The sequence below is a fragment of the Chrysemys picta genome, chromosome 7 (assembly GCF_011386835.1).
Source record: "Chrysemys picta bellii isolate R12L10 chromosome 7, ASM1138683v2, whole genome shotgun sequence".
Taxonomy (NCBI): domain Eukaryota; kingdom Metazoa; phylum Chordata; order Testudines; family Emydidae; genus Chrysemys; species Chrysemys picta.
In genome coordinates this window covers 63967676-63994277 of record NC_088797.1, presented here as the reverse complement: position 1 = coordinate 63994277, position 26602 = coordinate 63967676, and the positions used below count along the sequence as shown (strand labels likewise).

At 45.5% G+C, this 26602-nt stretch overlaps 1 protein-coding gene across 1 annotated transcript in view; it reads right to left on the bottom strand.

The window, feature by feature from the left end:
• The window catches only part of VCL (vinculin), a 105957-nt gene extending 82456 nt beyond the window's left edge, over positions 1–23501 (bottom strand). Inside the window, 1 exon segment of the mRNA XM_065551650.1 lies at positions 23076–23501. Coding sequence (XP_065407722.1) covers positions 23076–23243 — 168 coding nt within the window. The 5' untranslated portion in view covers positions 23244–23501.
• Between the last annotated feature and the right edge of the window lie 3101 nt (positions 23502–26602).

The following is a 26602-nucleotide window of genomic DNA, read 5'->3' as shown; positions in this document are numbered from 1 at the left end:
CTTTTTTATTTCATACTTCTTTCTTAAGGACTGCCTGTCTTCCTTCTGGACTATTCTTGAGTTCTCATGTTTGAGCAAAAAAATATAATAGTTACTCTACGGTACTATCATTTTAGATGCAGTTGTGATAAAAAAAAATAGCTGAAATAGGCAGATCTTCCTTTTACAATTTCACCGTTAAAGTAGTACTGAGTGTCAGTGAATGCAATGAGTAATACTAAATGAGCAGTATGGTAATAATAATTAAATAACTGCATTGACTTATTTTGTTTAGGAGAATCCATCCTCAACATACAGGATTCTGAAGACTATCCACCTTCAAGATCACCATCATTTTCTATAGTTTCAGAGTTATCTACCAATGATAGTGTTTCAGTCACATCATGTATGTCACATAGCCACAGTATATCACCTGCAACAAAAAGAAAAGAAAAAAAACCCTCCATCATCCAGAAACAACCATAGATAAGTTTGTGACAAGAACCAGCAGATTACAAAAAGAGGCAATAGATGAAAAAATTGCCCGGTTTGTTTATGCAACAAACTCTCCATTCCGTATGATTAAGAACCCACACTTCATTAACATGGTTCAGTCATTAACACCAGGATACAGTCCACCCAACAGAGCAGATGTCGCAGGCAAATTGCTGGTTAAAGTGTATGAAAGAGAAATTGAGCAGTGTGCAAAAGGTCTAGAGGGTAAAATTGTTAACCTGAGTCTTGATGGGTGGAGCAATGTCCACAATGATCCTGTTGTATGTGCTTGTGTGACAACAGAAGAAGGGAATGTCTTCCTTACAGAAACAATTGATACATCAGGAAATGCACACACAGCAGAATACTTACAAGAAGCAGCAGTAAAAGCCATAAGCTGAAAAAAAAAATTAAAATGTCTAGTATGCAGCTTGGTAACAGACGTACACTCTATGCCACTCCAGCGCATCTAGTGAAGACACTATGCCGATGGGAGAGCGCTCTCCCATCGGCATAAATACTGCATTTCTGCGAGAGGCAGAAGCTATGTCAGCGTGACAGAGCCAGTGTGGACAGCACTTAGGTCGCTGTAACTTGCATCCCTCGGGGGTGCCTTTTCACACCCCTGAGTGATGTAAATTAGATTGATTTAAGCGGTAGTGTAGACCTGAATTAAGTCTGCTCTCAGGGCATACCAAGAAGGAGAGGGAGGGGTGGGAGTGTGTGTCCATCCGTCCCCTAGCTCTCTGAGCAGACTGAATAGGTCATTAAAGGATTGTCCAAGGCCAACCAACCAACATCAATGGTAAATCTGAGAAGACAATGGAAAACCCAATCACCAGAACATTGATACCTATGGACCAACGACCCAGAGGGTGGTGGGTTTCCCTGCCTCTCAGTCTGAGCAGAGACTCCCAGCTCGAGAACAAAGGAGCAGGAGGCAGACAAATAAAGAGTTGGCTTCTGGAAGAAGCTTGGAGGCGCTCTCTCACCTGGGAACTGACTAACGAAGGAAGTCTGTGAGAGAAACAGCCTGAAAATAGAGTTCACTACAGCTTGGCTGGTGAATTGGTCTGGACTGACCAGAATGGACAATGCTTTAACCTTTATTTCTCTGTGTTAACCTAAGGACTTCCAGTTCTGTGTTCCAGCTAACTAATAAACCCTACTATTCTGAAAACGCTGCTTCAGCATCACTACAAATACTGGGTGAGGTGCATTAGTTCTGAAGACTGTACAAGATTCTACCAGGAGTATCTCAGGCCCGGTCTATGCTACAGAGTTGGGTCGATATCAATCAGCTTACACTGACCTAAGTTTGTACACATCTACACTACAATGTTGCTCCTGCTGATCTAAGTCACTTACTACAGCAATCTAATAATTCCACCGCTGAGAGAGGCATAGCGCTTACTCACAGTGTACACACTGTGTTGACTGTTCCGGCTGTCAGACCCGGGTGGCTGACAGCCCAAAGCCCCTGTCAGCCCCGGGCAGCAGGGCCCCTGGCAACTGTCAGTGCTCCATACTGTCAATTAAATCGGTAGAAGTGCTCCGGGTGAGGACACACATCACCAACAGATAGAGGGTAGTGTGGACATGCAAAATCGATTTAATTACTGCAGTGACTGTAGGTCAATGTAACTTAAGTTGACTTAATTTTGTAGTGTAGGCTTGCCCTCAGTTGGAGACATTGAGCAGGGCTCACTGTGTGAAACAAGAGTATTGAAAGGCCAGAGGTTCAGTCTCAGCAGGTGGTGAGGCTGCTTGATTTACCCTGAAGGAAGGGTGAGCTCTCTTGGGGGGCTGGCACATTGACCAGGATCCTGCAAGAGACTGTTCCAAAGGTGGGGACATAGCACTGATCCTGTGGATCTGTGACAGATGGTCTACCAATGAATACCTGTCCTGCTCTTGCCTCCCATACAGTACTGATCATTGGAATTCATTGCAAGAGTGAGGAAATTTGAAGATACCCTCTGTTAAGAGCAGATTAGTTCTAGTCATAACCAATACCAATCCACATGGATCTGTTCTTATTTAAGCTTTACCCAGTTTCTCTGGATCCTCAGAATGCCTGGCAATACCTTCCCTATCAGGGCTTGAGTTTTCAGCAGACTACAAAACCATTTGAGCGTAGGAGTGGTGGTTTTGGTCCAAAGCTGACAATTTGTGAGGCCTATGCTGTCAAGTGCAACTCTCCCAGAAGGCCAGGGTGGGAGGGAGGAACCTGAAATGGCTTCTCTTCTAGTCCCCCTGCTAGAGGGAGTTATCGAGTCAGGAGTTTCCTCTTCTTTAGAGAATCTCCTTCGGTTACTATTAATCTATCCTAAATAATGAACAGTGACAAAAGGGGAAAAACATAAGTCCTTGCTGTACCCCACCCAACCCCCAGAAAAATGAACCTTTTTCTGACCACAGCTGCACTTCTATTACTTGCCAGCCACAGTTTGGGCTATTCAATAGGGCTTCTATTTTTCAGGGTTTATTTCTGAATGTTCTATAAATGTCCAAAAATTGAGGGTTTTCGGGGTTCTTTGTATGTAAACTGTAGTAAATAATAGTCTATCCATTATACATTACAGTAGTATATATTGTAATGAGTAATGTCTCTGTACGATTTCTTAGTGTGTTTTATCAAGGTTCTGTTTCACTACATTAAAGCACTGTAGGGAACCTTTAGTGAGTGCCAGCAGGGTCTGCACAGACCAATTACCGTGCAACGCTTTAGTGTGCTTTAAAAATCACACCCCCATAGAATATGCATTACTGCTTTGTACAGACAAGACCTTAGATACAAGTAGCCATTGGTGTTTAATAAACACTGGATTTTTTTTAAATGTACCAGGGTGTTTTATGAGTGTTTATCAGTTAAAACTGAAAATCAGAAGCCCTACAATTAAAATATTGATGTCAGTCCAGTTGCAGTACCATCATACTTGACTATTTTCACAACCAGAAGCTAACTGTGAAGAACAGATCATCTGCTAATGCCATCAGTGTGTCACTATTAAAAAGCTTCCCCATCATCTCTTTGAAAGCTCATTGCAGGATAACACCATCCAAAAATAGCAAGTACTTTTAATATCTACATTAATAGCAAGTGCATTTTGTAAGACTTTACTATCCCTAGAGAACAAAACTTTCTACTGTTTAACTAGTGCCAAGCTGAGCTGAAGACTGCCTTGAACCAATCTGTGCCTTTTTGAACTGCTAAGGAGTCAAGACAACTTTGGAATTACCATACACAATTTACTGTCTCCTATTTATCTGAACTGAAGGCTGACCTGCTGAACAGTGAAACAAGAGAACAGCTGCTGTGTCTTCACACAATTTAAACTGGCATACACAAAGACGTTCAAGATATTGTAAACCAGCCAAAGCAATATTTTGCTGTCTGAATCCTCTCTTACTCATCTTTGTTACAGCACAATTTTTACATCAGAACACTGAGATTAACAAGCAACCACATTTGCTCAAATCAAACCTTGTTAGATTGTGTTATATTACCTTTTTTAACTAATTCAGTATAACAAATGTTCCTCTCCCCCTCAAAAAGCAGTACATGTGGGTATGGAATGAGAAATATTGGATCGTTCTCCCAGTGTAAGAAGAAGTTCACAACCCTTGAGATATTTATAAGACATTCTACTAGCTTTAAAACATTTTTTGTTCATCCAACGCAGAGCCTATTAGCTGTTCTGTGCATAGAAGTCTCAATTATTTTGAGCCCAGTGTCAAAGTTCCAATAGACATTAAAAGGAAGGGGGGAAACTACTACAATTGGAATCCTATCATAAAGCAAAAATGCTGCAATAGAAGTGATCCCTAAAGGTTTATGTGCAATTCTAGGTTTCTTAAATTTGTGTAGTTTATTAGAAGCATGTTCACTAAAAATTGTTCATAGAAAAATAAAACTGAGATAAATAGAAAAAGAAACCAGTGTTCAGAGTCTGATTTCAAATAAAGTTTGTATTAAAAATAATAAGGATGTGTATGCAATCTTCTTCTTATCGTATGTGCAACGTGCCTCAGGTGGCACGTGACCAGGATTAATCACCAAATTTGGTCTGCTGGTTGTATCATTGGCTTCCCCAGCCTGGGCTGGGTACTGACAGGGAGTGCGACATGAACGCTGATCCATGCACCCCTGTGTACGCAATGACAGGGAATATAGCATGCACTCAGTACAGTCTCTCTCTAAAGGAAATTGAAGCCCACATCAAACCACATATATATATTTGAAAGACCTTTTAAGACTGAACCATCTCTTAATTTGAAGACCAGTACATGAATCAGAATGCTCACCCCTGCCATAAAAGTTATGTGATGTCTGTTGTGTGCAAAACTCACACTGTTGTGATAACTCAGCCTACAAACTTAACCCAGTTGTGAATTTAACTGTAAAAGTTAATAAAACGTCAACCCATAACAATAGATATTGATGGGGAAAGATCTGAAAGGGAGACAGAGAAACTGAATTAGTCCAAACAAAAAGGCCTACTGAAATAATTCAAGGCCTGTGTCAAGATCATGCCTGGTAAACAAGAGAAATGTGGAATCAGAAATCAGTGAACCAAAACTGATGTGTTGGAAATTAAGCTATTCTGCCCATCAATCCCCCTTTTGTGGTCCTTAAGGGAAGACTTTGAAAAACTGGCTTGTAGCGGGACAGTAACCCCGCTCCGGCCCTGAAGGGCTTAAAACAGCCCTGGGAGAGGGCTGTTGCAGGAAAAGCAGCTACTAGGCTGATTGGGGAAGCAGCCGCAGCTGGGCCACGCCCCAATCAGGCCTCAGCCGGCCCTATATAAGAGGGTGGGAGCCAGGAACTCAGCAGACTCCCTCTAGCCTTTGAGAGGGAGGGTCCTGGCTGCAGGGACTTGAGCAGAGTACAGGTCTGTCGCATCTTACGCGCATTTAACACGCACGATTTCAGCTTTACGCACTCGGCAAAAACAAAAAAAGAAGAGAAAAAATAACAATTTTAATACTGTGCCTGTATGCAGGCGATTCCGCCCACCATTGAACTCAATGTAATTTTGACTATACGCGGTTTTCGCTTTACGTGCTAACCGCAGAACAGAATCCCCGCATAAGATGAGACTCACCTGCACCTGAGTGGAGCAGGGCTGGGAAAAGGCAGAGGAGCTGGAGAGCTCCAGCCTGGAAAGCCCTAGGCTGCGGGCTAGCAGAAGGCCAACGGATACTAGGGGTTGCAGAGGGCAGCCCAGGGGTAGGCAAAGGCAGCAGGTCCAAACCCAACCTTGCCAGTGATGAGTAGGCTGATACTGCAGTCTGCCCCAGGGCGCGGGGGCTAGACGATGATTGGCAGTAGCCTTATACTGAGGTGAGGAGGGGATAGTGGGTGGGGGTTCCCCAGGGAGGGGAGACCCCGAGACTGAGGGATGTATGGCCAGGGGGCAGCACCCCAGGTAACAGGGCACTGGGTCCAGGAGGGACACGGGGGCCAAGTGGCAGCAGGACACCAGCCTGCAGAGGGTGCTCTAGAGGCTGGATGAGCTAATTCCCAGAGACCACCAGCAGGAGGTGCCGCAGGGGTGAGTCCCACTCACTTACATGGCTACATCACCATCATGACTGCCACCATCTCCTGGGACCCTGGACCTTCTTCATCCTAATCCTGAGAGATGTCCTGACCGGACCAGGCCAGAGAGAGGAACCCAGATGACACAGCCACTTCCCCTGGCTCAAGCTAAGTCCCAAATACCATCTGGAATGTGAGACTTGGTCTCTCTTCCCTCCCACCCCCATATGTCCTTTTCCTTCGCCACCTTATTTCTTTCCTTACCAATGCCTCTTCTTTTTCCTTCTGTCTAATAAGAGTGCGGCCTAGAAGGCTAAAACAAACACTACTGGCAAGCCTGTGACCAGAAAAAAGCAACTGAAAGCAATGCTCTCAACAGCCCGATGCTGGTACAAGTTACCAGATCTTGACATGGCTGATAGGAACATGTGCTGTGCCTGTGTTTCTCCAGCACTGAGGTTGCAAGTGAAAGTCAACAGCAGACAGAAGATGTATTTTCTATCTTTGCTATTTTCTTCTCTTCCCTTGTGTGTGTGTGTCTGGTTTTGTCTTACAGGAAACAGGATCGGACTTCAATGACAGCGCCAGCCCATCTTACTAACTTCCCTTTTCTCCCCAAAAGAGGAGTTATTACCATCTTTTATCTAAAAGACTGTCAAACAAGGGAGGTGGGAGGAGTTTCCTTCTAAAAACTCTCGCCAGCTGAAGGGAAAGGGAACAAGGGATGTTGTTGAAATGAAAGCCTTACTTAATACTTTACATTTCAAGTACTTTAACTGTTTTTCCTTTTCTGTATCTTTAATAAAAAGTTACACAGATTTTCAATGTTGTACTTGCCACGGTACTAAGCAGGCTGAGGTCTCTGCATGCCAAACCCTGAACCTTGTTTAAAACTGTTTATATTGGACAGTCACTGGTTTATGTTAACACTTTTGGCCTATCTAGTCCATCTAAATCAAAAACTTGTGAACTGTTCACAAACATTCAGTTCCTTCAGTGGTAGCAACAGAGCTGATCATCCTCTCTAAAAGCTTCCCCAAAAGCAGCTGCCAACCTCAGCCAGGACACTTACAATACTTTACGCCCATGGTTCTCAAACTGATTTGATTGCGCCCCCCCCTTCTTTGTGTCTGTAGTAGTTTATGCCCCCCACCCCACAAGTACATATACCGATAAAAAATAAATCACCATGCAATTTCCACTAAATGTTAAAAACCATAAGGCATTGATTCAAACAGAGAAATTTAAGTATACAGTAATGTGTATTTTAAGTGAGATACCTATTGGGGGCGGGGGGGGGGGGGGGCAGTATTGTCACCCTTACTTCTGCACTACCTTGCAAGCTGGGTGGCCGGAGAGCAACAGCTGCTGGTCGAGCGACCAGCTTAGAAGGCAGAGGCTCCACCAGCAGCAGCTCAGAAGTAGGGGTGGCATGGAATATACAACTGAACGAACACACCCCCAGAATTTGCTCTTTATGCTCTGACCAACCTGTGAAATATGTATGATTTCTCCATGAAATAAGTAGACCCCTATTCACTGCTGTGGGTAAAATGTGCACAGTTGTTTTCCCTTAAAGCTTCTCACGGCCCTCAGCCTCCTAGAACACATTCCACACACCCCAGTTTGAGAACCTCTGGTCTACACAGTATTTTGCAGGCCGTGGGACCAAGCCTCCCAGCCCGAGTTGACAGACACAGACTAGCCGGGTTGTCTCTTGCACTCCAAATATAGCTGTGCATGCTGAGCTTTGAAGTTACAGCTTTGGCCGGAGCTTGGGCTCCGAAGCCTAGAGAGATGGAATTCAGAGCCAGAGCTCCAGTCCAAATTGCAACTTCAAAGCACAGCTATATTTAGAGCACGAGCACAAGCCTTGCTAGCCCAAGTCTATCAATCTCGAGGGCTCCAAAAAGCTGTATAGACAGTCCCTTAGGGGCTTCTCCCATTTCCTCCCTTCACTTCCTTAGCCACACATTGATGAATGCATGATACACTGAGCAAAGGGTCAGCAGTCCATATGAGTAACTGTACAGGTGATGCACAAAAAGGCAAAATAAAAAACAAAGGTCACAAAAAGGTCAGTGACTTCACAAAAGTGATACCAATTTCTTGCATGAGTTCATGCCAGGTATGAGGCCTCCCATTTGGAGGCATTAATGTTAGCTGATGTCACTAATTTCATATACATTGTTTTAGCCAAAAAAATTGTCAGAGGCAAGTGAAGGTATTGCAGGTATCAGTTTTGAGCCATGTCCAAGGGTAATATGCCACCGACTACTACTGTACATAAAGGAGAGCGTATCAGGAGCACCTTGTGAGCCCATGGTAGCACAAAGCTTCACCGTTCGGCAGGTTAGAACAAGTTGCTATAACTTTTTCAAGAGCAGCATGGATTCTCATCTCAGGATGGGAGCCGACTCTGCTGATGGTAACCCTGTAGATTTCTTTAAATTTAATTGGAGAGTATGGTTAGAGGAATGGCTCAACCTCTGTGACATTCCTATCCAAAACAAGAAAGAACATGTTTAAAGCCTTTTCATGGGTTTGCAGAGCAGCTAGGACTTGAACTCATGAGAAAGGTTGAGCTAATGCAGCTGTTTCCAAGCTTTAAACCTAAGGAGACTTTCAAAGCCAATTTTTGAGTTGTTAAGAGTGCTGGTCACAGAGTCCAAGAGTACTCTTATGAGACTCCAGTTCTCCAGTCTACGGCAGGCCCTAACTTTTAAGACATGCTTGTTTATATTGTGACTCCATACATCTATACCAACAATACATTATTTTGGACCTTGACTAGAGAAGCTGAGATAATATATTCATAAGGGCAGATCCACTCCTGGGCTGATTGATATTACAGAATATTGAAGAGGCAAGAAATTATAAATGCAGTTTATACACCAAATAAATTCACCTTAATGTTTTCTTCACGCCGAGAAGCTATTTTATTGCCCAAAGAAGATGCTAAATTGCTCCCTAATAAGACTTGTGCTTCTACAATTAGCGATAAATGCCAGAAGAAATTATCCTTTTGCAGCAATTAAAACCCCTTGCAGCAGAGTAAACTCTATATCAAAGTGGATTGCTTACCAGTGTTTGAATGAGCATGAGAGAAACTATCCATGAGTGGGGCCTTTTTTTAAACTTCATTCATACATCAACAGAAACATTTTAATTAGGTAGGGTAGGGCCTCTAGCTTTAAGGGGGAAAAAAGTTTCCAATTCCTCAAGTAATAATATATTTATTTGGCTTTCTCCACCCTTATTTTGGGGCGTGGGCCTACAGGAGAACATTAACACTCGCAACTCAGCATTAAATTTTTACAGTCCTCATGCTTCCACTGTAACACAAACCAAAGACTATTGTGTATTAAGGCCCCGATTCAGCAACAATTTAAGCATATGAATAGTCTCACTGACTTCAGCAGGCCTTAAGCACTATACATAAATTCTTCACCAAATCAAAGCCTTAATGCATTAAAAGCCAGTTTACTCCATTTTTTCCAGTTAATTTCCCCTCCCTTCGAAACCTTTTAGTATGCTGAGTCATTTTGATGAATAAGACCCCTGTATGCTTTTGAATATTTGAAGCTTGGTAACAAAAGACCCAAGTAACTGGCTCTGCATCAACTGTGCTGCATTATAATCTAAGGCTTGAAGCTGTCTAGCAACTGGGGCTTTGTGAAAGAAATTCATGTATCTGAAACTACTAGGACATTTGAAACTGAAGCTGTTCCACATATAAAAATGACTATCCCTAAGTCAGAGGAGAAGTGACCCAAACTACCGCTCTGCATACATTCATATTTAGAAGTAGCATCTGTGGTATGACTCCAACATCATAACTGCAGTGGCTATACCCCAAGAAGAATGAAATGTCAAGTTTATGGGGAAGGAAATTCACTATAAAATGAAAAAGACATACAAATATCCACTTCAAAATGACAAATGGTCTGAGGAAGAATGATACTGTGTTAGAGAAATACAAATTAAGTTTGGGATAATGAGAAGTGAGGCTTTCTGTTCAGTGTTTGAGATAAGGCTCAGTCTATTTCTAGTTCTCTGTTCCAGCTGTCATTTCAGCTATGAATGTTCTTAATATAGTGAGTGCCATAAGATATGCAGTGTTACCTGACTAAAAACATTCTTAGGGACAGTGACTCTGCATGTAATGAGGTGCATCTTAAAGAGAAGATTTACAATGGACTTCAATGCAACTGAAAGCAAGCATTTAGAAACAACACATAAAAAAGCTTTGTAACAGAAAAGGAGATGACAAGCAAGCAAATCATGTGACTATATATAAAAAAAAAAAAAACAGATAACATTAAACAAGATACCTATAGCTATGGTCTAGGCCAGTGGTCACCAACTGGTCAATCGCAATCTCTGGCGGCATAGTGGGGCTGCCGCGAAGGCAGGCTCCCTGCCTGCCCCAGCCCCACGCCACTCCCGGAAGCAGTCCTGTGGGTGAGGAGTGGGCGGCAAGGGGGCTCGGCATGCTGCTCCTGCCTGCAAGCACTGTCCCCACAGCTCCCATTGGCCGGGAACAGGGAACTGTGGCCAATGGGAGCTGCGGGGGCAGTGCCTGCAAAGAGAGGCAGCACACGGAGCCACGTGCCCCCTGCCACCTCCCCAGGGGCGCATTGGCCTCTTCTGGGAGCCGCATGGGGCCACAGCAGGCATGGAGCCTGCCTTAGCCTTGCTGCGCCACTGACTAGGAGCTGTCCCAGGTAAGTGCTGCCCATCAGAAGGCCGCACCCCAACCCCCAGACCTGACCCCCACCCCAAAGCCAGCACCCCACACCGCTCCTGGACCCCAACACTGTGCCCCAGCCTGGGGCCCCCTCCTGCATCCATCTCCCCCCCAGAGCCTGCCCCATGCACCCCTTCCTGTACCCCAACCCCCTGCCCCAGGCTCAGCCTGGAGCCCCCTCCCACACTGCAAACCCCTCAGCCCCAGCCCAGATCCCACACCCTGTCCCAAACCCCAACCTCCTGCCCCAGCCTGGTGAAAGTGAGTGAGTGTGGGGGAGAGTGAGCGACGAGGGGGAGGGGGGGGTTGGAGTGAGCGGGGCGGGGCTTCGGAGGGAGGGGCAGGGTAGATCCTGGGTTGCCTTAAGTTCAAAAAGTGATCTTGGGCATATCATCAGATGAATTGAAGTGGATGGCCACAAACTCTCATTCAGAAGCAAATGAACGCTATGAACTGTTCCCTGTCCTTGAAGAAGGGACTAACAGGGGAAATGGACATTTTAATATCAGACCAAATTAACACCACATTTGGAACACAAGAGAACTAGAAACATATACGAAAGTTCACCAGAACCAACTAACATTTTTTAAATGCAAGTCTCTAGTAATTAGGTGCTACGTGGTGCTTAAAAATCTTAATACATGTTGGCCAACATGTGTTAAAAAACACCATTTGTTCACCCAGATAACACAATCTTCTCAAGGAGCAGCTACACACTCCAAATTCCAGCCATAAGGAGAAAAATAGCTGTAAAACAAACTGCTACATCTTGGAGAGTTGATGTAGTACACTGGTATTCTGCAGTTTCCAAGACATTCCGAACAGTTTTCTATCCAGCCCAGCATAGCCAACTTAATAAATTCTCTTAAAAATAAAATAATAATAATAATAATAATAAAGCAAGAGCATGATGGCATTTCAGAATTTAAATCCCGCCTCCCCCCATGCTTTCTACAAAGCAGTAAGTATCTCACGTCGACACTCCATAAGTTATCACCAAGCCACATCAATCCACACACAGATCCTCAACCTACCAACCACATCAGACATAACCTGGTTCTAACAACTCAACTCCTACTACAGTGGTTCAGTTATAAATTAACTATAGGTATCTGCTTCCACACATTGCATCAGATATGCAGCAAGCTATTGGCCACAAAAGTTGTCAGGCAGAAAATAGTCTCACCACAATACAGTAAAGTTACAGGTAAGAAATAAAATGTTTTAAAAGACAGCTTTTCAAATGACTACTCAGACTAGCTGCAAGTTATAGATTTTTCTGTAACATGGATAGTATGTAGCAGTTCAGAATACTGACAATATGCTATGTACAGTCAATCACATTCAGGTTACCAATCATCAAAGTTCCCAATTTTTCTGCCTAGAACAAGTTGAGGAGACAATCACTAATTGTTTAGCTAACTGAAACATAGTTAAAGACAATTACAGTCATAAGTAAGAAATGGAAGATTTCTTACTATTCTCTGCCATCCTTTCTGAAAGAAAAATCATAGAACATAACAGAACAAAAGATGATCTTCCATTCAAATGAAGGATTAATTCATCTCCTTTACAGATCGCTCCCAAATGATGAAAACAAGGAACTAGCTATTGATGTGTACCGGCATTACCACAAAGCTGGTTTCTTTCTTTTTGACTATTCATCTAAAAATATCAACTTACTTGATCAAAACAGATGACCACTGGTTACCGAGAATGTCTAAAGATCACTAAATTATCAAGCAATTGCAGGTACACTGAAGGAAAACAGATGTTTTCAACCCCTTTCTGAATAAAAAACTCAGACAGTTGCACCTGTAAAAGTTCTCTCCTTAAATAAAATATATGATCTAGTAATTTTATTTCACAAGTGTAAACTATACAAACCTACAGTGAAATTTTTTGTATCTTCTCATTAGCTAGGCAGGACTCCTCCAGCAAGCTGTTATTTTTCATTTGGCAGTAGCTTTAGAAATACAACAGAATCCAGATGGGTTGGATTAAGAATTGGTTTCTTTGATCCTAGTGAGATGTTCCAGTACCAGAGATTTATCAAGGCTCTACTTTTTAACGCATGTCAGATTGTACACCTACAGGTTAAAAAAAGTCAAGAATATTAAGCACTGATGAGCTGGAAGGGGTATGCACAAGTCCTCTGTTACCCCCAAAACATCCTTTGTTAAGGCCCACAAAGGAGAACCTCCATTTTTAAAAAATTCTCAAGGCCTTTTCCTTGCAAAGATGACCACTGCAAACTCATTGCTCTCCCAATGAATCATCTAACTAAGTCCCTGCAAAAACCTTTAAGATTGCCTTGTGCATACTGGAGTTATAATCACACAAATCAAATAAACTGGGAGAGACGGGGGACAAATGGAAAATAAGTTGTTTTGCAATCAACCCTCCAAACACTCATGTCATTTCAGTTTATTAACAGTGTTCAGACCTGAGCGTGCCCACTATTGCTATTTACTGTGACAACGGTTGCAGACCCTGCTTGTGTCCCCCACCAACGCCTCTAGGCGTACATACCATATTCTCACAACCTGCACTGCCAACTTCTCCAGAAGCACATGAAGAAAACAGGAGACAGGGACAAGCTATTGAGTGGTAGTCTCACAGCCACTGTAGCTGTAGTCCTTATCTCTGCTTATTCCTGTCTGCTAAGCCCCAGCACAGAGTCTGAAGAGTTGTGACTGGGAGGGAGCCTTGTGCATCCACCAATAAACTGTGTCTATGAGCTTGCGACACTCCCCACACAAACACACAGAAACTGAAGGAGACCTCTCTGCCAGTCAGGGATAACCCCAAGAACCAAAGGGTACCCCCAATACCCAACAACCCAGCACACATCAAGGAGGGCCTGCTTCCTCCCCTTCCCCCACAAAATAATCACAGCACACCCAGAGACTACTGTCTGACACTACTATCAGCAAAGGCTGCAAGACAACCCATGTGCTACCATTGTTGCTCCAAATAACAGCTGCCAGGTAGAGAAGCCTCAGGCTATGGGTACACTTGCACATGTAGAGCACAGGGTGTTAAACCAGCCCTCGGAGACAACAGCAGGGAAAGTGCTGCCATGTGTTCACACTGTCAGTTGCAAGCACAGTGGCATGGCCACATTTGCGGCACTTGCACTGGCATTCGGAGTGCTGCATTATGGGCAACTATCCCACAGAGCACCTCTTCCCATTCCGGCACTGAGGCTTGTGGGAAGGAGGAGGTGAGGCGTGGGGCATCCAGCAATACCTGTGCTTCCGTCCATATTTGGTGCCATCTTTCAACCTTTTTTGGTACGGCACACTCTGTCTTCCCTTTCAGTCTGCGGGAATGGATCCCGAACTGCCAAGGAATATGCTGATGGGTCTCGCCAGCACATCACGAATTGCAGTTGAGTTACTCCATAAGCTATAAAGTGACAGTGAGGAGTCAGACAATGTTGACACAACGCATATGACATGAGATTGCTTGTGGCATTCATGGACATGCTCACCACCATGGAACACCGCTTTTGGGCTTGGGAAACAAGCACTGAATGGTAGGATCACATCGTCATGCAAGTCTGGGATGATGAGCAGTGGCTGCAGAACTTTCAGATGAGGAAAGCCACTTTTATGGGACTGTGTGCTGAGCTCGCCCCCACCCTGCAGCGCAAGGACACAAGATTGAGAGCTGCCCTTCCCATGGAGAAGCGTGTGATGATTGCCATCTGGAAGCTGGCTACTCCAGACAGCTACTGATCGGTTGCTAACCAGTTCGGAGGGGACAAGTCTACCATTGGAATCGTTTTGATGCAAATGTGCAGGTTCATTAATCGCATCCTGCTCAAAAGAACTGTGACTCTGGGCAATGTGCGTGACATTGTGGATGGCTTTGCACAAATGGGTTTCCCTAACTGCAGGGGGGCAATAGATGGCACATATATTCCAATTCTGGCACCAGACATAAATCAGAAGGGGCATTTCTCAATGGTTCTCCAGGCGCTTGTGGATCACCATGGGCGTTTCACAGACATTAACGCAGGCTGGTCTGGAAAGGTGCATGACGCACGCATCTTTTGGAACAGAGGCCTGTTCAGGAAGCTGCAAGCTGGGACTTTCTTCCCAGACCAGAAGATCACCCTAGGGGAAGTCGAAATGCCCATTGTGATCCTTGGAGACCCCACCTACCATTTAATGCCATGGCTCATGAAACCATACACAGGGAGCCTTGACAGCAGCAAGGAGCGGTTCAACATCAGGCTGAGTCAGTGCAGAATGATTGTTGAGTGTGCTTTTGACCATTTAAAGGGCTGCTGGTGCTGTCTGTATAGGAAGCTGGATCTGGCCGACGACAACATCCCTATGGTTATAGCCACGTACCGTACCCTCCATAACATTTGTGAAGGGAAGGGTGAAAGCTTCACTCAGGCATGGGCCGCTGAGGTTGAATGCCTGGAAGCTGAATTTGAACAGCCAGAGACCAGAGCTATTAGAGGGGCCCAGCGCAGGGCCATAAGGATTAGGGATGCCTTGAGGGAGCAATTTGATGCTGAAAGCCACCAGTAATGTTCGGTGCCCTGCATGGGAGTGAAGTGCAGTGGTTCCAATACTAGTAGACATCTGTGTTTGCTACATAGTAGCAGTGCCTGTTGCTTTCCTGGGCTATGCTATCTTTTACTTAAAGCAATAAAGAATGTTTCTAAAACCAAAAAAATAATTTATTGAAAAGAAACAACTGCTGGAGAAACACACATGGCATGACACATCTGTGCTGTGTGGGAGGAGGGAAGGGGGCGGGGTGGGGAACAGAACAATCACAGATTTCCATATGTCCTGTTATCATATTCCGCCTTCCTATCTGGAGTGCCGTGCAAGGAGTTCTGTACTTCAGGCTGGCTAAAATGCATGGTGATGGGGGTCGAGTGCAGTGGGTAAGGGTCATAGTTTCAGGGCTGGGCAGTGAAGCTAAAGGTGTTGGAGGCAGCTGGTGGCGATAAGAAACCGGAAGTTGGGGAAAGTGGGTTGGCAGTGACCTGGGGGCATAAGGGAAAGAGTTTTGAGACAAGGGCTGCGGGGGAGGGGGGTGGCGGGCATGGATCTGCTCCATACGTGTGCCTGCAGCAAGGCCGATTGGTGCGCCATAATGCTTAGGAGCCGCTCCATGGTTTGTTGCCGGCAACAGAAGCAGCTTTGTTAACACTAGACAGAGCAATGATTCGGCCCAACTTCTAGACAAGCACAGTACACACACTAGCACAAACTGCCTGTCCCAAGCTGAGCGGACATAAGAGCGGACTGATTGTTCCAGGGCCATACTGTCTTCTGGGGTCCTGTGCCCTGGGGAGAGCCAACAGCTGCAGGGGACCCCTATATTGAACACGGTCCCCACATTTTCCATAGGATGGGTTTGTCCTGGAAGGTATCTCGCTGCTGAGGATGACCTGGGAAGCAAGGAAAGGTCTTCTGCAACAACGCGGCTTCCGACCTGGCCCTATGCGGCTTGCCTGTGTGCAGCAATGGTCCCCCTGACCCTCACAGCACAATGGCGCAGATATGTCAGCCTTACTGGGACAAGGAGCACAGTAGCTCTGCCAAGGAACGTGCACAAGCGGATTGCCCAGCTTCTGCATGAGACCTTGGATGAGATCACAGAGGCCGATTACCACGATGTGAGAGAGTACATCAACGCCCTATTCCACATCTAGGCATGCACGCAGCCCTAACCCTTCTTTCTGCAACCCTCTTTGCCCCAACAGCCTGCACCCAACAACTCCCGTCTCAAAATAAAAGCTGCTTACCGGGCACCTCATCTGCTGTTTGTTCTTCCACAAACACCATCCGCTGCGACCAGCTACCTTCCTCCTGGCTTGAAAACAGCTCCTGGCTGCATGCATCTAGGGATGCCGGTCCGTCCTCTGGCTCTGGGCCCCCCTCCTCCTCAGCACCCTCACGCCCACTTTCCTCCTCCTGCCTTGTTGTACTCTGGGCTGCCACAGCCTCTGAAGTGTCCATGATGCTCTTCAGAGTGGAGGTTGGGTCGCCCCCAAGTATCTTGTCCAGCTCTTTGTAGAACCGGCAGGTTGTGGGGGCAGCACCAGAGCGGCAGTTTGACTCCTGCGCTTTGTGGTAGGCGTTCTGCAGCTCCTTCACTATAACCCTGCACTGCAGTACGTCCCGGTCATGGCCCCTTTCTACCACAGCCCTTGATATCTGCCCATAGGTATCATAATTCCCCATGGCAGGGGCACAGCTGGGACTGGACAGCTTCCTCCACTCAAACACTGATGAGGTCCAGCACCTTGCCATTGCTCCATACTGGGGATTGCCTGGTGTGTGGAGGCATTGTCACCTGGAAAGATGCATTGAGAGCACTCCAGGCCTAGCTGAGCAAACAGGAAGGGGACTTTTAAAATTCCCAGAGAATTTAAAGGGCGGGTCTGACAGTTGGTCACCTGAGGGCAGGGCAGTAGACTTCAAAGTGATGACCAGAGTGGCTAGAACAGGCATTGCGGGACACTTCCTGGAGGCCGATCAGAGCACATTAATAGACCAGGGCATCCACACTAGCACAGAGGTGCTCCAGCCAGGGCGTAGCGAGCTCATTGCTTCTCGTGGAGGTGGATTACCAGGGGCACTCCAGCCGTGGAGTCCGGGCGCTCTACGTGCCTTGCCAGTGTGGACACCTCAGGAGTTAGGGCGCCTGGGGCTGATTTAATGTGCTCCAAATTCCGAGTGCAGCCAAGCCCTAAGTGAGGTACTGGGAAAGGGAAAGCATGATGATTTAAAAGACAGTGGGCAAGAGTCTGCAAGGACTGATAGAACTGAGGAAGAGCATAGAATTGATGACTTTTTGTGGGGGACAGGGCAAGAAGCAGCACTTTATATGGATAAAACTGATATTCTCTGGGTAATGTTATTTTTATTTTAACTATTAAGGGTATATCTTAGATTGTGGGAAACATCTCATGAGCAGTATCAGCACCTTTCATTCTCACACATGTTCTAGTCATGGAACATTCCCCTCCCCCGCCCACCCCGATATCCCAGACAACAGGTATTAATTGTAGAAGGAAGCCGTCATTTAATTCTAAAAGCCTAAGACGGTCTTTTCTGGAGTACGCGCAAACAAACACACACACCCCTTTCGGAGATCTAAAGGCCATGTTTACTGAAGAAATCACCACTGATCTCCATTGATCTATGATTGATAATTATTTGTGGCTAGAACTGGCTTACTCAATTTTAGATAATTACTCTTTTGCTATACAGTATGTACAAGGGAAAGTATTCAAATTACCACAGCTGCAGGCCAAGATATCTACAACCTCTCATGAGACATTTACTGATGTATAATAACCTTCTATGCTCATTTGGGGTTGTTGCTGAAAGGCTAAAAGATATTCCCTCAATTCTGCAAAACAATTATTTGAACTCTAAAAACCACTGTGCTTAAATACTAATAGAAATCCAGAACACAGCACAAACTAGTAGTTGAATGCACTTATAAATAAAATTCAGTCTGAGCATACGGTTTATTTACCTTAGTTTTACTAGCTCTGAAAGATACATTTACAGATTCACAGCCTAGCAATAATTCTATGTAGGTAATTATGAAGAAACCAGTCCATGACCAAAGACTTCCCAGCAAGACAGTTCACAAAGCTTATTTTTTAAACTACCTCCTAATTACAGGTAATTTTTCACAGTACTATAACTTCTCTTAAAATGGTAGCTTAACTAGTGACTCAGTTTTAGAAACTCATTTTATCCATCACCATTATGCTAAACTTTGTCCAGTCAAGTTTGACCGGAGTTAGAATTTTGAACTTCATTTTACAAAGCAAATAAATTGAATAGGGCTGTCAAATACACTCGCCTGTTCACCACACCAGTTACTGCTCAGTTTAAGCTTTCTGTTTCACAGTTATTAAGAGAGCCCCCAAATAAATCAAAACCCAGTAATTAAAGCAACATGCAACAAAAAAAACTCACCCTGCAGCAGCAGTTCCTGTTCCTTGAGTCCCACTCAGGTTTGGGCCAGTAATCATGACGGGGAGGTGGCTGGGCCAAACTTGGGCAATGCTATCACCCCCAAGAGCCAGGTTGCAATGCCTGGAGCGGGGAGCTGGGCCCAACAGCATGCAACAGCTCCTGGGTGAGTTTGGGGCAGGCTCATTCTGCAACACCACCCCCACCACAGCCTTCCACACATACCCCACTGGTGCAGGACCCAACCCTGGATGGGTAAAGAAGATGGATAATAAAAGAAATTCCTGAAAAATTAAATGAAAAATTATACAAAAAGGATTTCATGGGACTCTAGTTTTTAGCCCACTGGCAGCAAAGGAAACCCTCTAACATAAACTAGTTATAGCACTTACTTCTTCAATCTACAGAGAGACTGCTTAATTTAGAGAGGTGTGTATTGCCTCAATTTGTGTCAGTCATGTACTAAAACTGAAGCTTCTCCATCATTGTCTTAGTTTTACCCCACAAAAATACTACATTTGTGCAAGAAGCTTCAGCCACTCCTTTCTCTCCAAACACTCCGCATGGGATCTGAGCATTGATAGTACATGGCATAAGTCTTCTAGCTAGTAACCCACTGGATGTTCTGTCAAAGGTCAACTTCAAGGTGATTTCTTTATGAGTGTTGATTACACTTAGAATTTTTACAAAAAATTCTGACATTAGCAATGGAAGTTCCAGAGTGTGGACAAGTGGCACAACCTGCCACTTTCTTGGCACACACATTATTCAATTTCAATGTCACCACATTATCAGCTGAGCCTTTTTAATCCCTCCATCTTCATCTCAGGACACTTGCCTGTAAATATTGGGCTGCTTTTTTGCTGTTTTTCTTAACTATGTCAAGGGTCCTGCAGAGCTCTTCAATACCTACCAATTGACTATGCCTCAAACTTTTAAGTTTGACAAAACACTAAACTTTTATTTAACTTGAGTAAACAACACAAACAGATCAATAAACTTTCAGTAACCTTCCTAGTTTATACTGTAATAGGGACTGCATAAGTTCACAAAAGCTTCCTTTCTCCAGCCACAGGAGCCAACAGATGAATCTACTCCCTCTCTCCAGCTGCTGAGTCTTCAAATTCAAACACACAATGTTCCTAAAGAGCAGTTTGGGTGGAGCATCCCTTCAGGAGTCCAAACCTCTGTGTCTCCATGCATCCTCTGGCATATGTTTTTTTTTTAGTCTTTATCCCGTAACATACACATCTTACAACTTTGCTTAACATTTACCCTCTGACAGCATCTCATATCAAATGGTTTTCAAACCACTTAGTTCCTTCTCCACAACAGGGTTTGGTAGAACATTTTCTAGAACACCTAAGGCACCTTCTTTTTTCAGGAACATTTCTGACTCAACACCACCTCTAGTTGCTCTGTATTTTTGAAGCAAGCCAAAGCCACATGGCCACAGGGAAGAAACCGTACTTGTTATAAAAGCTAATGTTTAAAATCAAGTTTACACAAGTTAAGAAGAAAGGTACTGTACATCTGGGGTCAGGCTTGAGTTATGAGAGATTACAAGTATCGGTTACAAGGTTCACAAGATACATACATAGTACATAACCAGCACAGACCCAGATTGGGGTGTGGGAATTTTTAAAGCATCAGTGAATAAGTGATCTCGGGTATGCCGCCCATAGAATGTATTTAGAATCCAAGTCAGTATTGGTGTAGCAAATAGGTATATGGGTGGGGTGCGTCTCTTGGTTCATCAGGGGAGGAAGTGGTTTATCCCTGACCGGTGGTCTCCATATAGCTAATGGACAACTATTTGTTAAATGCAGCTGGAATGCCTCCCATAGCCACAGCCCAAAATGGAAGACAAACTTAGTGGTATTAATAGTGAAGAATAAGAGAATCTCATTTTGTGACTTTTACCAACAGAATCTACTTTTATCCAGTTAAAGTTCTTTCCATAATAAAATGATTGCATAATGAAGTGAAATCAAACTAGCTTGACATAGTGAACACCACAAAACTTCACTACAAAATTCTCCTTGAAAGAAAAATGTGCGTATAACTACCACAGACACCTAGGGTTCACCTCCTCAGAGCCTATACACTAAATTCCTTTGCCCACAGGGAGCTAAGCAAAAAGCACAGATATTCCAGAGAATACATCACTATTGTTAAAACTCTGTGCCCAAGATTCTTTCCCTAACAGGTACTGCTACAATGTATAAAGTTAAAGTTAAAAGTGAGTACTAATACCTAGAACTGCGGGCGGATACAAAATTTATATCCTCATCCAATCCACAAATGTGGTCCGCAGATTTGCAAGGCTCTAGTAATACCACAGTAATAAGTACCGTATGGCACTCCTAGGGCATTACGATGGCCTGTAATCGCACAATCCACATTTCCTTTCTAGAGGCCTTCCTGACGTATTTTTCCCCTATATCTCCCAGCAGCCCCATGGTCTGAGCTTGAAAGTCAGTCCTGTTTGGCATGACATTCAATCTAAACAATAGATTTTGTTTTATTTTCTGAAGCATTAGTATAGCAGTCATCCAATATTTATCTGTATGTACAAAAGGAGTAGAGTTAATATTCCAGGGTAGATGTTGTGTTCAGCTGCAGTACCACATTAAAAGTAGTATAAAAATATTTTCTAAAATGGACAACAGGATTAGGATTTTTTGGTGCAGATTAATGCTTAGAAGGTGGGAAAGAGTTGTGTCCCAGTTTTTAAAGAACTTGTATTGACAAGGCAGAAATTTCTTTTTATGAGCATCTTAAAAGATTAATGACCAAAATGAAGAATTGAATGTGATATGGGAGTAATTCCTCTTCTCTATAAAGCCACAGATGTGCGAGGAAGAGATTGTGCAATCTCTAGGGAGTTGTGGAAATAGGAAATGGTACAGCAACCTAACAATTTACAAAGCAAAACGTGCATGTTTGTTGCCGGTCTGTAATCTGTTATTCTTTAGATATAATTTAATATCAGTGTTTGAAATCCAATGAAAACATTTTAATACTTGCCAGTCTTTTGGACTTCCCAGACACAAGGTCAGTTAGCAACTAAGACATGGCAAACTGTTAAAGAAACGCTCTGAAGGTAACACTTGAAAAAAAAAAAATCAAAGATTAAAATTGACTTTTCATTGTTTCTAGGTAAGGTTAGTATTTTGGGAAGCAGTAACTCATTGTTGAAAAACACAATCCCAGCTTTTTTATCTGAAACAAACAAGAAGTCCTGACTCCACACATACCAACAGCTGTGCTAACTATGCAACCCTCTTCACTACAAAGGAACACAAATATCATTACTGATTTACACACTTAAAAAAAAGAAAACAGTTTATCACATCAAAGCAGCACTTGGACTCAGGGAGAAAGCAATTTACAAAATAGAGGTAAGCACTTTATTGACAAAACTAAGAGATTGATTATGCATCATCAGGTCAAAGATATTCATCAGCGGTTTTCAAATGTATCCTTCACCATATAGAAAGCATGATGCAGATACCAATAATTATGGTGCATTACTGCCTCTGAACAGAGCGCATAAAATAAAAAAAGAATAAATTTTTAAGCCATTAAGATCTCAAGCAACTGTTGCATATGGGGCTATTGAACAATCAGCAGAACTCACAAAACAACTCAAGGGGCAAACAAGAACTAAACAAAGAATCCGGTGTATTTTTAAAATAAAAACCGAAGAAAAGCTTTTCAATGTTGGACCCAATTATTTCTGAACTGAAACATCTTCACCACTTAGGAAGCCAGCATCTTTCTGCCATGCAGAAAGGAGCACGTTACTGTGAGTGGACTGAGTGTGTATGTGAATGTAAAATATAGATGCAAAGTGTATTGGGTGGGGAGATTTGATAAACCCTGGCTAAAGAAAATAAGACAGAGAGGGACTGGAGCTGTCCCCCATACGTAGGGGAGAGCTGTAGAGTGCCTGTGACAGGGAGGGATTGGAAGAGCAGGATCAGAGCGAGTGGCCCTGTGGCTGGTGCTATCACTTCTCACCGCACCCTGAGGAGGCTGGAGCGGGGACAGGAGGAGAGTGACTGGAGGCCCTGAGGAGAGGGGAGCTGGCGGGTGACTAGGGCACACGGAGTATCCTTTGCCTCAGCAACCCCTCCCTGGGCGTGAGGGGGGGGAGAGGAGGAGGAGCGTGAGGGGATGGGGGCTGAGGAAAGACACGGTCAGGGGGCGAGCAGGGGTTGGCACTAAGCAGAGAGGGAAGTTCGAGGCAGGGGAGCCGGGCCCGGGAGCGGCTGGCGCGGGAAGCCCTTCTCAGGCGGGTGCCTGGCTGTCCTCGTCCCACACTCACCCGGACCAGGTTGCTGACGGCAGCCTGCACTGCGGCCACGGGGGCGGTCAGGTCCGGGATGGCTTTGCCGTCCACCTCCCCCTCCTCGTGCATGATGACCAGGTGGGAGATCTGCTGCGCCACGGGCTCCAGGATGCTCTCGATGGTGCGGGTGTGGAAGACGGGCATGGCGGCGGCGTGGCGAGGGGGCCGGAGCCCGAACTCTGGACAAACTCCTGGCGAACCTCTCTCCTCCGGCGAAGGCGCCACTCCCCTACCAACGCCGCGGAAAAACTACAGCAGCCCGACAGGAACTCCCGGCTCGGCCAGCCGCGGGACTCGAACTCGCCGTACTCCTCACTCAGCAACGCCTGACCCACTGACTCGTCGCCTCCCGCAGCTCGGCTGGGGGCTTTCAACCGGTGCAACCTACCCCTCCCCTTCCCCGCCCACTCGCTGCTCCCGCCCAATGGCAGAGCCCTGCCGGTGGCTCCCAATGGCTGCGGCTTCGCGTCCATCAACATTCCAACGGCTCCGGTCCGCTTTTCCCAACCAAGTTTGGTTGCATAGGCTCTGGTTTCCCAGAGTTGGATGACGTCAGACATTCTAGTGTCCATATAAGGAGATGGTTAAAGCCGGAGCGCCTGGGCTAACTCGGGAGGGGGAGACGGGAGTGCGGGATTCCAAAAGCGTGAGGGTGAGGGAACGCCCCGCCCCGCCCCGCCCGGTCAGCTGGTCACTCGGCTCCAGCTGACGGGCTAGTAAGTGCGAGGCGGGGTCTGGTGCTTCTGGTAGGCTCAATGCACCAGCGGATGGTGTTGCCAGCTGTGTAGTTGGCCGCTACTTTTAAGGCGCTAGTTTTCCAAGGGAGCCGGGGGGTGGATTAATCCCTACTCCTGGAGGGAAGGTGGGGTGGTCAAAAAACTACCGATTTGTTTTCAGATTTCTGTGTGTTGCTGGGAAAAGCCGGAATTTCGTCCGTAGGTACAACGTGTAAGATTCAGTGGGCTTTTTTCTTCTCTCTTTCTCCCACAATAGCTCTCAAAAGAAAACTATTATTCAGTTCTAGTTTCTGGGACTGCTCGAGAAGCTGTACGTGGTTTTCAGAACTGACTTCCATACATGGGGCCCTGTGTTTACACACAGGCATATTAACCACCCCACCCAGTGCGGGCAGGGTGAGTGCGGGATGTAAGCAAACCACTTCTTGCTTTCTCTCGCGAAGAATCTTACTTTGAAGAAATGACTTCTTGAAACAATGTTCTCCGTGAGACAGGCGGAACTTTACATGTCATGCTCCTATCGCGGAAACCTTTGTCCCCTAGAGATTGTGGTGTAAAGGAAATTTGTGCTAACATAGTTTTCCATCCTTGTTCTGAGGATTCCAGCTACATCCTTCGTTTGTGACCCGGGAATCGGGATCCCTTTTGAATGTTTTTAACATATTACATATTGCACCTTTCCTCGCTGATAGGACACTTATAACAAGCACTTTTGCTGTTTGAATCTTCTTTATTCCAAGCAAAGGTCTTGGCAATTTGCCTAAATTGTCTCCTACACTATTTGGAGCTTTAGCAGGATTGGGCACCTGAAAGTGAAACTGGCTCTGGTTTTCTTTGTCCTGTGTGAATGAAATCCGAAAATTAAATCGAGTGATAAGTAAAGTGGACTTCTAAAACTATTGCAGCTTCATAACCATCCAGCTAAGGTGGTGGTAGTAACCAAGGTATGGAAATTTGCTTTAAAATATGCTTGTGTGTTTGGAGGAAAATCAGGGCCAGCTTTGGCCGCCCCAAGCCAAAAAAAAAAAACCCACAGGGCAACCAGAATTGCAAAGCAAAAAAAACTGCAGCGCGGCCAGAGCGCGGGTGCAGGGGGACCGGCGGGGGAGGGAGCGGGCGGGAAAGAGAGAGAGAAAAGCGGGCGGCCAGGGCTACAGCAGGGGCACTGCCATGTGGCCCCTCCTGCTGCGCCGCCTCCTGCCGCCTAGCGCAAGGGCTCTGCTCCGGTTGGCGGGGAGAGAAGGAAGAGGACTGCCCTGCAGGGTGCTCTGGTTCTCCGCGCCGCTGCCCCCTACAGGGCGGCCGGACCGGAACAAGAACAAAAAAAAAAAAGCAGCCGTGCCACCCTAGGATTGGGCAGAATGCCGCCTCCAACAATCTGCCACCACAAGCACCAGCTTGCTCAGCTGGTGCCTGGAGCCGGCCCTGAGGAAAATAAACACTACAGCTAGGGAACCAAAATAGAAGAAAGCACAGTAGTAATTCTGTTACATTCAAAGCAAGACTCTTATCTCCTGCAGGAGTAGGCAACTTATGGCACGTGTGTCAAAGGTGGCACGTGAGCTGATTTTTCAGTGGCACTCACACTGCCCTGGTCCTGGCCACTGGTCCCGGGGGCTCAGCTGCTGGCTTGGGGTGCCGTCCTCCAGCCCTGCTCAGCCCGCTGCTGGCCCCAGGTCCCAGCCACCAGTCCGGGGGGCTCTGCTGCCAGCCTGGGGTCCCAGCTGCCGGCCCGGGGCTCTGCAGCCGCCCCCCGCTGTGGCCCACTGGCCCCAGCCTGGGGCAGTGAGGGGTGCAGACAGGGGCAAGAGGGGGCACAGCTCAGTACCCCCACCTTAAAAATTGTTCCAGCACCACTGTACTGGGATATTTTTAAGTCCTGACTTGCTGCTTACATCACCATCACGCCACATGGAAGAGTGGGTTTGACATTGAGATTAGAATGTACATGCAAGAACTGGAATCAGAATTTTCTGACAGATTTAAAGATTTTTAGTGATTTGGCCCAATGCTTTCTTTTCTAATTAAACCTGAAAAGTTCAACGAAAGCGACTTGGATTTGTCTGTATTTCAGTGGATGGGTGTTGAAGATTTCGAAATGCAGCTCATTCAGTTAAAAAACTCAGAATTGTGGGCATCGAAGTTTGGAGATGTGCGGAGTGCACTTGAAGCTACCGAGAGAGATCATGGGCCCCCTATTCTGACCTGCTGGACATCCCTGCAAGTGAAATTTAACTGTTTGAAGAAAATTGCATTTGCAATGCTTTCAGCATTTGGATCCACATACCTGTGTGAACAGGTATTTTCACACATGAAATCTGTCCTCTATCCCTCTCTGAGCCGGTTAACAACTGATCGCTGAGAAGCCTGTGTGCAGCTTAAAGTATCCAAATACATGCCAGACATTGGAAAACACAGCAAGGAAAAGCAAGGGCAAGGATCACACTAAACTGATAAGATCTGCATTTTAATTTAATTTTAAATGAAGCTTCTTAAACATTTTAAAAACTTTATTTACTTTACATACAATAGTTTAGTTATATATTATAGACTTATAGAAAGAGACTTTCTAAAAACGTTAAAATGTATTACTGGCATAGGCTTGCGCATCGGGTGTGCCGGGTATGCACGGGCACACCCTAATGCACGGGTGGGCAAATGGCTCCACCCTCCCGGCAGCAGCAAGCCACAGGCCCCTCCCCGTTATCCCAGGCCAGCCCCCGCCTGTCACCCCTCCTTCGCGGGTCTCCTCCCTGCCTGCCACAC